Here is a 12,128-nt window from a genome sequence, read left to right on the forward strand (position 1 = left end):
AAAACGTTTCTAGGTATGAAAATAAAAACAAAACATAACTGTCAAATTCCTCTCGCTGAACAATTAAAAATTTCCGCGACTATTCTGAAAGCAGAATAGAATACCAACGATTACAGATAGTGAACATGGCGAGAAAAAATTAAACTCAGCTGTTTGCTGTACAATATCTAGGTTAATATGTCTTGCTAACCTCTGGCCCGGTGGCCTTTGATACATAGAACTTAAATAGAACACTTCAATCATTGAACTGAAATTCTATCCAGAACATCAGCCTTGAAAATTAAAACTTGATGCTCAAATCCCTAACATCAGCTGTTGGCTTGTGTTATTGAGTTATCGATATTTGAGAAGTTCATAGATATTGAAATTCGATGATATCCCACTTATTTACTTCGCGGTAAGTTGTTTAACACTTTGCATTTAGAATTCGTCTGAAGCGGACGCTTCGGGATTCGGTGCATAGTCATCGTTATACTCAGTACAGTTATAACTGTACATTGTTTTTAATTCTGTAATTTTATTACACGTGTTTTTATATACAGTTGGTGGGGACACCAACTTCGGAAGTACAACCTGGCATATAGAGTCGTACTCTGCCATTTCAATTAAAGTCCAAAAAAAAAAAAAAAAAAAATAAGTTGTTTAAATTAAAATATTTAATAAATAAATATATAAATATGCAAGGTGGTTGCTAGTATAGAGAGTTGCTGGTATAGCTGGTGCCCAAAACAGCTGGTTTGCTGTAGTAATTCGCTGATGTATCCATCTGATAAATACGCGTTGATTAAATGAATAAAAGTTAATTTTTTTTCGGCAATGCATCCGACCCCTTGTGCTTCGGGGGTTCATGCATGTTCACTTATTTACAACTGTTACTTACGGACTTTTATATCCCAAGCACATGAAAATGGCTGCATAGTAATATTTAATTTATAATGACTTCTTAAAGTGGCACAAGTTTTCTTGGAGTGGTCCATCAAATCGTAACAATGTTATCATTCAGTAAGGTTTTCGGATGTGATAACTTTAAATTTAAGGTCAATTATAAAGTGCCATCTTTTTATAGTTTTAGACTAGTGCAGGACCTTTTTATAAATGAATGCCTCACAAATGTCGGTAGCAGCAGTTAGTAGTTATCCACTCAAACGTCCGGTGTCGTAACAGAGCTGGGGCTTAGCGATTTCACCAGAGGTGATTACTGTAACGCCCAATCCCATGGCAGCCGGTTGTACGTACCGGATTGTCCCCATGAATTCCTTCATCGGCAAAGGCTGCCGCCTCAGTGTACTACACTCTGCTTCAACAACAGCAACAACTGTAACGCCTTGTATGCTAAGGATATTTTGGAAAAGTTTACATAACTTAAGTATGAAACAATTTGTCCCGGCACGGGATAACAATGAGTACCACACAGGTTGGAACTGATTGCTCAGATTCGTGTGGTGTTCATCGTCGTTACGAGAAGGTCAGCTGACATCTACTGGTCGCCGATAGAAGAATGTGTGGTATACGGAGTAGCTGCAAATGCAGTCGCGGACAATCAGCGATATCATGTTAATAGTCTTTGTCAGAGGCCGGGCGGCACCGGCTCTTTCTTATATACTGAGTGCGTATGATACTCATATGCCAAGTCGAGTTATTGGCGCCTATAAATAACCAATGGCCCTAACGTTCCCGCGGCAATCAGTCCTATGGACCGGAACGAGCTTGCTCACTTTAGAGCTGGGCGAGGATCGCAATCTCCACATACAAATGTGGCTACAAGAACAACTTCAAACAATTTATCAATTTGACTTTAAGCCTCTAAATGCCCAATATTTATTCAAATCGTATGACATTAGTTTGGAATAGTCACGCTAAATTTAATATATTATAAATCGTTCTGCATTTTTGAAATCTAAAAGATCTGTTGCATACTGATATAGAAATTATTACTTTAAAGCTATCGTTTCTTGGCAGAGGTAATTTGCATATAGAATTCGTTCAAAATATCAATGCACTATTGTGCTTTCTGCCTTGGTCATACATATGCCTACCTTCATTTACAGAATTTCACGTCTGAACGTTAGCCAAACTATTTAATTTTAAAGGAAATTACAATATTGTGGAAGTTTCTGTTTCAAATAAACAAACAAAATGAACACGTTTTGGTTTGACTAAATTTACACTTTCGAATTTTTAAATACATATGTTTTTATTTTTTAATGCTAGGTATACAAAATACAATTAAAAATAACTTGCAACTCTTAGGCCGTCCATTTAAGACATCGCGTATCCTGATGTGTGCCCAAGCACCTTATGCAACAGTAGCGCGTTCCACAGGCTGTACATGAATATTTCGAAAAATTGCCGCAGACTGCACAAAAATGTCTCGACGGTTTTGATGGTGGTGGTGCTAAAGCACTAGTATAATTTGGTGGATCTGGGTTCAATTGTTTTTCTTCATCCAAAAGCTGGGCAAAATTTTTGCGATATTTAGCTCGGTAATATTCGGGCCCTTTACGTTTTGATTTGCGACTTTCTTTGGAATTCTTTAAATTATCCTGGAATTTGGGTACTTTTTTCGACATGACCAAATCAGCATGAGGATCATCGTGAAAATTGTCCTGTTCTAAGGCTTCTAGGGCTTTGCGGGCACGTCGTTGTCGGGCAGCTTCATCGAGTACACGTTTCTTTTCGGCGTCTTTAATACGATGTGATTCACGACCAGCCATTTTGAAAAAATGTAACTGATTTTATAATGAAAATATGTTGGGTTGCTTTTTGCTGGAATAGCTGTTGTTGGTATGCTTAAGTTTAATTTATGGATCCTTTTCATGTAATGGAAAACTGATGCGATCCATTAATTCATCAACTCTTGCCTGTAAAGTTTCCACAATGTCAGTTGAGATAAAAAGATGACTTTCGTCCAAATCTTGTATTATAAATTTACGTCCCAATGCAAGTTTCTCATCCAAATGCAACAGAAATTGTTTCATAGCAGGATCGCTGTAAAAATGAAAAAAGTCGTTATATATTGTCTAGGAGATAAGCAAAGCTTGTCACGAAAAAAATAATGTAATTAGATTGTAGATTGGGAGTTTGGAATTTGAGTTTGTTTGAAGATACATTGCTCAGAGAAAACTAGCTTATAGTAAATATCTGGTTGAAATCCCATGGAAGCTGGTCGTACGTACCGGATTGACCCGATGAAGTCCTTCATCGGCAAGGGCTGCCGCCTAAGTGAACAACACACTGCTACAACAACAACAACAAGTGGTTGGTGGTTAGTTTTTGGGATTTTACATAGCCAGTGCGCTAATGATCTTAACATAATCACCGGGCTATGAAAATGTTTGCCGGTCAGACAAATGTATACGATTCACGAAGGGGCCGAAGGTGATGATCTAGCCAAACATTGATATCACATGCGTGTGATTTTCGTATCCCTGATTTGCCTGCATATTTTTTTATATCTCATTTCAATAATCTCTCCTTTCTTGTGGTCATTAAAGCACGATAAGCCCAGGTGGCCGAGTTGGTAGTGTGCTCGGATTGCCAGGGTTCGATTCCCAGCAGAGGTCTTGGTTTGTCGCTGGCATCATAATGGGCTAAAAATTGTGTGAGTCTCTAACGGACTGACACTCTCACCTAACCTAAAGTTCCATTCAGGGTGGATAACTACGATTGACGAAAAAATGAACCATAATGTCATTTGGTATTCATATTACGTTTTCAGATGTCCAAACGAAAGCCTTTATCAGCGGAGGAAAAACGTATTAAACTTCTGGAATTATTTCATGAGACCGGCGATGTTTATCAATTAAAAGATTTGGAACGTTTGGCCACCCAAGAAAAAGGCATTGTCATGCAAGCGGTGAAAACTACTTTGCAAGAACTAGTAGACGAAGGCCAGGTGCAGTGTGAAAAAATTGCAGGCAGTTTATATTATTGGTCTTTTCCAAGGTAAGACCATACGCAAATAGTTCCTTGTATCACAACTAATTCGTATATTTCCAGTGAAACTTTGCTTAAACTACAAAGAGAACTGTCGCAACTAGAGTTGAGAACTTCCAAAATACAAGAACGTATTGCCACAGCCCAGTCAGAAGTTCAAAAATTCAGTGATGGTTTGGATGATAAGATCTCTATAGAATCATTGTCTAAGGAAATCGAAGTTTTGCGTGAAGAAAGAGAAATGTTGGCTAAGCAGGAAGCCAAATACAGCAATGAGGTTAATTATGAAGAAATAAATGAAAAGAACAATGACGCAAAGGTAGGTGAAACACATATGAATCAAATTGTAATGTTTTTTTTTTTGAAAATTTTGTTTAGTAATGTAAAAAGGATTTTCCGCGCAATTTATATACTCACCACCATGGGATGGGGGTATACTAATCTGGTAATTCCGTTTTTAACACCTCGAAATATTGATCTGCGAACCAATAAAGTGTATATATTCTGGATTGTCCCGACATTTTGAGACGATCTAGCCATGTCCGTCCGTCTGTCGAAATCATGATCGAAATCGAACGCGTCAAGTTAGCCACTTGAAATTTTGCACAGATACTTACTATTAATGCAAGTCGTTGGGAGTTGCAAATGGGCCATATCGGTTCAGACTTGGATATAGCTCTCATATACACCGATCTCGCGATTTGATTTTTGAGCCCCTGGAAGCCGCAATGTTCGTCGAATTTAGCTAAAATTCTGCACATAATGTTCTCTTATGACTTCCAACCACTGTACAGTTTAAATCGGTTTATAACCTGATATGGCTCTCATATAAACCGATCTCCTGATTTAATTTCTTGAGGCTCTCGAAGTTACAATTTTTGTCCAATTGGGATGAAATTTGCATGTTGTATTTTGTTATGACTTCCAACAACTGTGCCAAGTACAGTCCATATCGGTCTTTAACCTGATATAGCTCCCATATAAACCGATCTCCCGATTTGAATTCTTAAGTCCTTACAATCAGCAATTTTTGTCCGAATAGGCCGAAATTTTGCATATAGTGTTCTGTAACCAAGTAAAGTCCAAATCAATCGATTGCTTGTTATAACTTCCATATAACCCGATCTCCCGATTCGACTTCTAAGCCCCTAGAAGCCACAATATTTGTCCGATTTGTCTGAAATTTTGCGGTGTTCTGTTACGGCTTCCAACAATTACGCCAAGTAGTACGGTTGAAATGGGTCAATACCGCATAAGGCTCCCATATAAAAACCGGCCTCTCAATAATCTTTGTTCGGTTCCTAAAAGTTTTATTTTTTGCTGATTTGACAGAACTTTGGTATGCAGAATAAAATTATGCCCGTTTAACTTTTTAGCAGAATCCATGGTGGTGGGTTCCCAAGATTCGGCCCGTCCGAATTTAGCTCGCTTTTATTTGTTTTGATTTTTCTTATAAAAATTTTTCCCAAAAATTTCTTCAAATGTAGAAACCCTCCCCCCTTCCCAACTCTTGGGGGTAAACTTTTTCAATTTTCGTGTTTTACGCAAAATTTTCTTTAATTTGAGTACATACTGTCCATATTTCGTTCAATTTTACTTGATGGAAGGAAGTCCCGTTTGCGGCTCCCGGGTCCGAGCCTAAAAAACGGACTTATATTCGTGTTTCTGGAGTCATTTTAGGGGGGTATGCAAAAAATTTGTGGATTCCACCGTGTCGCAGAGGTTAGCATGTCCGCCTATGACGCCATGTCGCTATGCGGCACGCCGTTCTGACTTGGCATAAAAAAAGAGGTATCTTATCATTGAGCTTAACCTTTAATCCAACTGCACTCATTGATATGAGAGAAGTATCATGGGAAATTTAGTAGTAGTATGCAAAAAATTATATTTTTTTTTCGATTTTCCCCGAAGTCCAAAGAATTACCCGATTCCCCGTCGGTAACTCAAGAATTAGAAGCCGATTTGTGGGAAAATTACCTTGAACGGTATCAGAAGTCTCGTTCAATCCATGCCAGCCGGTTGTACGAACCGGATTGACCCTATGGAGTCCTTCATCGGCAAGGGCTGCTGCCTCAGTGTACAACACACTGCTACAACAACAACATGTCTCGTTACCCCAGCTATAGGCTATTTCGTGATCATATCATTTATATTAGATATACCATACCCGCCGTTCCTTAACAAATTCCGAGCGAAAACTCGGATTTGTTAGCTTTAAACTCATAAATGACAAAAGTGTTTGTGATATGTTTTCCACCGGCTTTCTTTACCCTTTGGAGTCCTTCATCGGCAAGGGCTGCCGCCTCAATGTAAAACACATTGCTACAACAACAAGTCTCGTTACCCCAGATATATACCCGTAATTATATCATTTATATCGGATATACAATTCCCGGTTCCTTAATGAATATACCAAGCGTAAAACCGAATTTCTTAGCTTATAACTCCTAAATGACAAACGTGTTTGTCATATATGTTACTCTTTTCATGGAAATAGATATTTCCACCGGCTTTCTTTATTTTCACAGAAAATTCTCGACGCTGCCAATCGTTGGACGGACAATATATTCATGATCAAGACATGGTGCAAGCGTAATTTTGACAAAGAGGACCGAGAATTGAATAAGGCCTTTGGCATACCCGAGGATTTGGACTACATGACAAATTGACACTGGACAAGAACAACAATTAGTATGTCCTGTCACTTTGAAAATACACATTTACATACCATTCAACAAGAACTCCTTTCATAACATTCACCATGATGTTGTCAATAAATACATTACAGACACCAACGAATAACTTTTGTTAACAAAATTTGTTAATTCTTGAATTATTTACCTAATGTTGTCTAAAGTGTTTTCGCGTTGGTTTCACAATAACGATGAAGGTTTTGCTTCAAAGTTTTTAGTCTTGCTTTCACTGGGTGACTCGAAAAATATTTCTTTTGTATGAATTAGTGTTTTCGCAACGTAACGTTCGCTAGCAAACACATGGGGACAAGTAACGATACATTCGTCTGCCTATTTCGGTAAATTTCGTTTGTGCATTTAATAACCTTAAACATTATTATGTATAAATAAATGCATTATGCTGCAAAAAAATATGAATGTAAACATTTTCCTCGATGACATTTTCGTTTGCAGTCAAAACATTTATGTCTCTAGTGGAGTACGTAAGTCAACCAAAATTTTCGGTTGCAGGCAGATTTAAAAAGGCGGTCTCACGCGAACATCTGTAAACAGAGTAATGCTGAATTTTTTCCTGTAATTATGTATGAAAAAATATGTTATGATAGGTCCATGCAACATGAAACAAAGTTATTTGAAAAAAAGTTCAATTTCAGTATTTACTGCCCTTAAAGGGTTGAATGTAAACATGATGAACGTAGACGTGGACCTTATGATGCCTGACATTTTTTAATAAATATTTGCTATGCCACTCAACAATACCAATAAACAACCAGTGTAAGCAAATTTTCCTAATTAATAATTATGTAACAAATATGGTAGTTTGCCATAGGAAAATTTATATTCATTTACTATGAAAATATTTATATATGATATATTGCTGCCTTGCAACCCAGGAGCTGAAAGTTTCCGCTTAACCTATAACATTGCTGAAAACTGTAAAATTAATTTCTAATGTTCGTGTCTCTGCTATCATTGCCATTTAAGAAATTGTTATAGTTGCCATTCAGGGAATTTAGTCTAAAGGGCAGTATGCACCTCTGCGGAAATTTCGTTTAAATAAGAAATGCAGCGAATTTTTGGTTGAGATACTGTTACCGAAATTTTCGCTTGCAGGTGCGCAGCTCAAATGAAATTTTATTTGAGTAACAGAGATTGGACAACTTTTGTTCGGAACTACAAATGAAAATGTATATGATTATGATCGTTTGATGCAACATGAAATCAAGAGATTTGCAAATAAAAACGATCAATTTCAGCCAAAAATGATTATAAAACGGACAAAATTATAAATCGATGTTTGTCGCCATCTTGTAGTCTACACAAATATTTTCCAGTGGAGACATACATGTCTTGACTGCAAAAGAGAATTTATATATATATATAGCCGCTATATAGACCGATCTCCAGACTTAAAGTTTTGAGGCAAAAAATTGGTAATTTTTCATCAGATTTCGATGAAATTTGGCACAGTGAGTTCTGGTAGACCCCTACCCATTTCTATGAAGTGTGGTCCAGGTCGAACCATATTTGGATATACTTGCCCTAAAGAATGACCGCCCGATCCACCGATATAGGGTATAAAGGTCATAAAAGTTCCATTTATTAGCCGATTTCTATGAAAATTGGCACAGTGAGCTCTGGTAGACCCCCACCCATTCCCGTCAAATGTGGTCTAGATCGGACCATATTTGGATATAGCTGCCATATAGACCGACCGCCCGATCTCCCGATGTAGGGTATTAAGGTCATAAAAGATCCACTTATTGCCCTAAAATGATCTTTAGAGAAAATTTCATTGAAATTTTGCCTTTAGAGAAAATTTAATTGAAATTTTGTCTTTAGAGGAAATTTTATTTACAATTTCTCTTTAAAAAAAAATTTCATTGAGATTTTGTCTTTAGAAAAGATTTCATTGAAATTTTATCTTAAAAAATTTTTGTATTTAAAGAAAATTTCATTGAAATTTTGCCTTTAGAGAAAATTTCATTGAAATTTTGTCTTTAGAGAAAATTTCATTGAAAGTTTGTCTTTGGAGAAAATTTCATTGAAAGTTTGTCTTTGGAGAAAATTTCATTGAAAGTTTGTCTTTGGAGAAAATTTCATTGAAAGTTTGTCTTTGGAGAAAATTTCATTGAAAGTTTGTCTTTGGAGATATTTTCATTGAAAGTTTGTCTTTGGAGAAAATTTCATTGAAATTTTTTGTTCAGAGAAAATTTCGTAGAAATTTTATTTTTAGAGAAAATTTCATTGAAATTTTGTCGGTAGAGAAAATTGCATTGACATTTTGTCGGTTCCTGGTGGTAATGTTTTCCCTTAAGGTAATGTTCTCATTAGGGAAGGGATGACACCTCAGACATTCGACTCAAATATGGATATCAAATTCGTGCTGCACTTCCAAATCCCTTTAATTTGAGCCCCTTAGCCGCGTAAATATGAACCGTTTGGAGGGTGTTTTGGTGCTGGGGCGGCCATCGGCACTTTGCACTGAAAATAGATATCAAATTCGTTCTTTATTCCCAACGGAAATAAAGTTCAGTTTAGTGGGTGGTTTAGGGCGTACCCCGAAACACTTGGCTCCAAAATTGGATATCAAATTCCTTTTCTACTCTCAAATACCTTTCATTTGAGTCCCATATTGTCATAATGGGTCAAATAACCCATTTGACGTATCTTTAGGAGGAAAAGCACCACCTAGATTTGAACGCAAATTTTAATGTGATATTCTTAATCTACTCCCTAATACCTTTCATCGGACCACTTTCGGATGTGGGTGGCGTTTTTGGGGTAAGGGGTAGGGTCTGCCTCCACCCGATATCTAAAAATGATATAGCCTATGTTTCCTTCCAGACAAACGTACACAATCTATGAAAATTTTAAGAAAATCGGTTCAGCCAGGTATCATATAGTCATAATGGGTCTAATTGCATATCTGAGGAGTGGCGTGAACCCCTATACTTCGGTCTGATTTTGTATGCCAGATTCGAAATCTACTCCCGAATACCATACATTTGAGCCCCATATTGAAATGAACGTCCAATATGTCTGTTGGGGGAGTTTTGGGGTTGGGGCGGCCCTATGGGTACTTAGACTCAAATTTTATTACCATATTCGTATTCTACTCTCCAATACATTTTATTTGATACCTATATTGTCCCGATCGGTCCAATTTTAAAAGTGGTTTGTGTTTTTGGCATAAGGGGGAGGGTCCGCCCCCCTTCTGATACCGAAAAATTATAAAGCCTATGTTGCCTTCCAGACCAACTTACACAATATGCAGAAATTTGGAGAAAACTGGTTCTGCCGTTTTTCAGTGTATACGGAACAAACAAACCGAGTCCCATATATCCCTAATTGGCTCATGTACCCATTTTGGTCGTTTTTGTGGGGGTGGGGTGACCCCCTAAACTTCGACATGAATTTATATGCCAGATTCGTTATCTATTGTACTTCCGCATAATTTTCATTGGATACCTATATTGTCCTTATCGATCCACTTTTGATTTTGGGCGATGTTTTTGGGGTAACGGTGGAGCGTCCGCCCCCTTCCGTTATCAATAAATTATAAAGCCTATTCCTACTTCCTCACCATATTTGTAATCTTCTTCCGAATACCTTTTATTTGAGTCCCATATTGTCATGATTGACAAATAAAACTATTTTAAGGGGGTTTGGAGCTGGGGCGGCCCCCTAGGTACTTGGACCCCACATATATTATGAAATTCGTACTCTACTGAATACTTGAATACCTTTCGCTTGAATCCCATATTGTCCCAATCGGTTCGCTTTTATTTTTGGGTTGTACTTTTGGGGCAGGAGGCGACCATAGCGCAGAGGTTAGCATGTCCGCCTATGACGCTGAACGCCTGGGTTCGAATCCTGGAGAGACTATCAGAAAAAAAATGTTCAGCGGTGGTTTTCCCCTCCTAATGCTGGTAACATTTGTGAGGTACTATGCCATGTAAAACTTCTCTCCAAAGAGTTGTCGCACTGCGGCACGCTGTTCGGACTCGGCAATAAAAGGGAGGCCCCTTATCATTCAGCTTAAACTTGAATCGGACTGCACTTATAATATGTGAGAAGTTTGCTCCCTGTTCCTTAGTGGAATGTTCATGGGCAAAATTTGTATTGTATTGTACTTTTGTGATGAGGGGGAGGGTCCGCCCCCCTCCCGATTTCAAAATGAATATATAGCCTATGTGAAATTTAATTAAATATGAATTAAGAAGGAAGTAAATTAGTATTCCCTTCTTTTACCATCTTTATAAGGACTATTTAAACGTAGAGTATTTAATCTCAAAAATGTTGTTTGCCAAAAAGATATTTCCTTCCATTGGAAAATCTTTTGTAACAGTGAATGTAGATGCCTTCCCTCACAATATTTTCTTCTGTTGTGAGCAAAAGCTAAGACTATTATTATTTTATTCCACGATGGGCCATTGTCTGCTTCATTACTTGGCCACCGGGTGGCAAGTGTAGGAGTATATTGATATGAAATAAATCTTCCTTTGCAGCATTTATGTAAGACGTATTTAACTAAATTGACCACATAAATTATGTGATATTCTCCCTTGTATTCAATGTTAGGGGAACTTATGGTGGTACATCTGCCACCCTTTGCCGCCAGGTCCATCCATGGTTTCACTGGTATCAACAATACTTACAATTTTGCTAATAAAAAGTAAATTAACTGAATTTTCCTTCCGTGATTTTTTGTTATGTTCTTCTTCCCACTAATTTTCTGTAGGAAACACCCTTGGGCAGAGTAGCATCCTTGATGGTCTTATTTAATTGTTGTTCTATCACACATAGTCTCACATTCGTGCAGCCGAAGTTAAGCAATTCACACGCACGCCCCCACATTTCATTAACACTTATGACCAATGTGTTTAAGAGCAGTGGGAAATCTCTGTTTTTGATGTTATTAGAAAAAGTTGCATTGCTAGAGAAACTTTTGATATTTCGGCAATTGAGGTGAGATATTAGGGACTTCATAGTTTAATAGCAAACTATGAAGCTTAGGATTGAGTGGAGAAAGGACAAATAAAAATGGACAAGCTATATATGGACCAACTAAATCCAAACAAACAAAATCTGGACAATATCCTAAGAGATCAAGATTTAATTTCTATGAAGAATTTCGGAAAATTTTCATTTTCATTCGTTATTGGTCTATGAATTCGCTTGGAGAGTTTAGGGTCATTTAAGTTTGGATGTTAGATGTACTCTATTCTTAAAAGTACTTTAAATGAGCTCGATATTTCCATGGGGATTCTGGGAGTGGGTAGGCGCCCAGGGTGGGGGTTGGTGGGTTTAGGGGTGGTGTGGACCCCCAGTGTGGACTCCCGAAAGTGGGTATGAAACATATGAAATATAAAATATGTATGTCCGAGTTCGAGGTTTTTTTAAGGGTGCGATGGTCCCCAAGGTACTTAACCATGAAAAAAATATATCAGCTACTTTCAAATATCATTTATTTAAACCCTATATTGCCACTAGTTT

At 37.5% G+C, this 12,128-nt stretch overlaps 3 protein-coding genes across 3 annotated transcripts; 1 reads left to right on the forward strand and 2 right to left on the reverse strand.

Annotated features, from left to right (window-relative positions):
- The first annotated feature begins 361 nt into the window (after nucleotides 1–361).
- LOC106082300 (meiotic nuclear division protein 1 homolog) lies at nucleotides 362–6,738 on the forward strand. Its single transcript, XM_013244733.2, has 4 exons — nucleotides 362–397; nucleotides 3,719–3,945; nucleotides 4,000–4,255; nucleotides 6,465–6,738. The coding sequence occupies exons 2-4, from the start codon at nucleotides 3,719–3,721 to the stop codon at nucleotides 6,603–6,605; spliced, it is 624 nt and encodes a 207-aa protein (XP_013100187.2). The 5' UTR covers nucleotides 362–397; the 3' UTR covers nucleotides 6,606–6,738.
- On the reverse strand, nucleotides 2,146–2,714 carry LOC106082301 (zinc finger HIT domain-containing protein 1). Its single transcript, XM_013244735.2, has one exon. It carries the CDS (start codon nucleotides 2,712–2,714, stop codon nucleotides 2,247–2,249), a length of 468 nt encoding a protein of 155 aa, XP_013100189.1. The 3' UTR covers nucleotides 2,146–2,246.
- Nucleotides 2,802–6,789, reverse strand: LOC106082302 (general transcription factor IIH subunit 5). The gene is made up of 2 exons (XM_013244736.2): nucleotides 6,665–6,789; nucleotides 2,802–2,988 (listed from the first exon to the last, which is right to left on the reverse strand). Exons 1-2 carry the CDS (start codon nucleotides 6,697–6,699, stop codon nucleotides 2,802–2,804), a joined length of 222 nt encoding a protein of 73 aa, XP_013100190.1. The 5' UTR covers nucleotides 6,700–6,789.
- Nucleotides 6,790–12,128: the final 5,339 nt, after the last annotated feature.

This window comes from Stomoxys calcitrans, chromosome 3, assembly GCF_963082655.1.
Source record: "Stomoxys calcitrans chromosome 3, idStoCalc2.1, whole genome shotgun sequence".
NCBI lineage: Eukaryota > Metazoa > Arthropoda > Insecta > Diptera > Muscidae > Stomoxys > Stomoxys calcitrans.

Bases quoted from the DNA above. Each gene is read 5' to 3' on its own strand.
- LOC106082301 (XM_013244735.2), bottom strand. From the start codon at position 2,714: ATGGCTGGTCGTGAATCACATCGTATTAAAGACGCCGAAAAGAAACGT.
- LOC106082300 (XM_013244733.2), top strand. From the start codon at position 3,719: ATGTCCAAACGAAAGCCTTTATCAGCGGAGGAAAAACGTATTAAACTT. The intron at 3,946-3,999 runs GTAAGACCATAC...GTATATTTCCAG, and splicing joins TATTATTGGTCTTTTCCAAG to TGAAACTTTGCTTAAACTAC. The intron at 4,256-6,464 runs GTAGGTGAAACA...TTATTTTCACAG, and splicing joins AAAAGAACAATGACGCAAAG to AAAATTCTCGACGCTGCCAA.
- LOC106082302 (XM_013244736.2), bottom strand. From the start codon at position 6,699: ATGGTGAATGTTATGAAAGGAGTTCTTGTTGAATG. The intron at 2,989-6,664 runs GTATGTAAATGT...TCATTTTTACAG, and splicing joins AAAGGAGTTCTTGTTGAATG to CGATCCTGCTATGAAACAAT.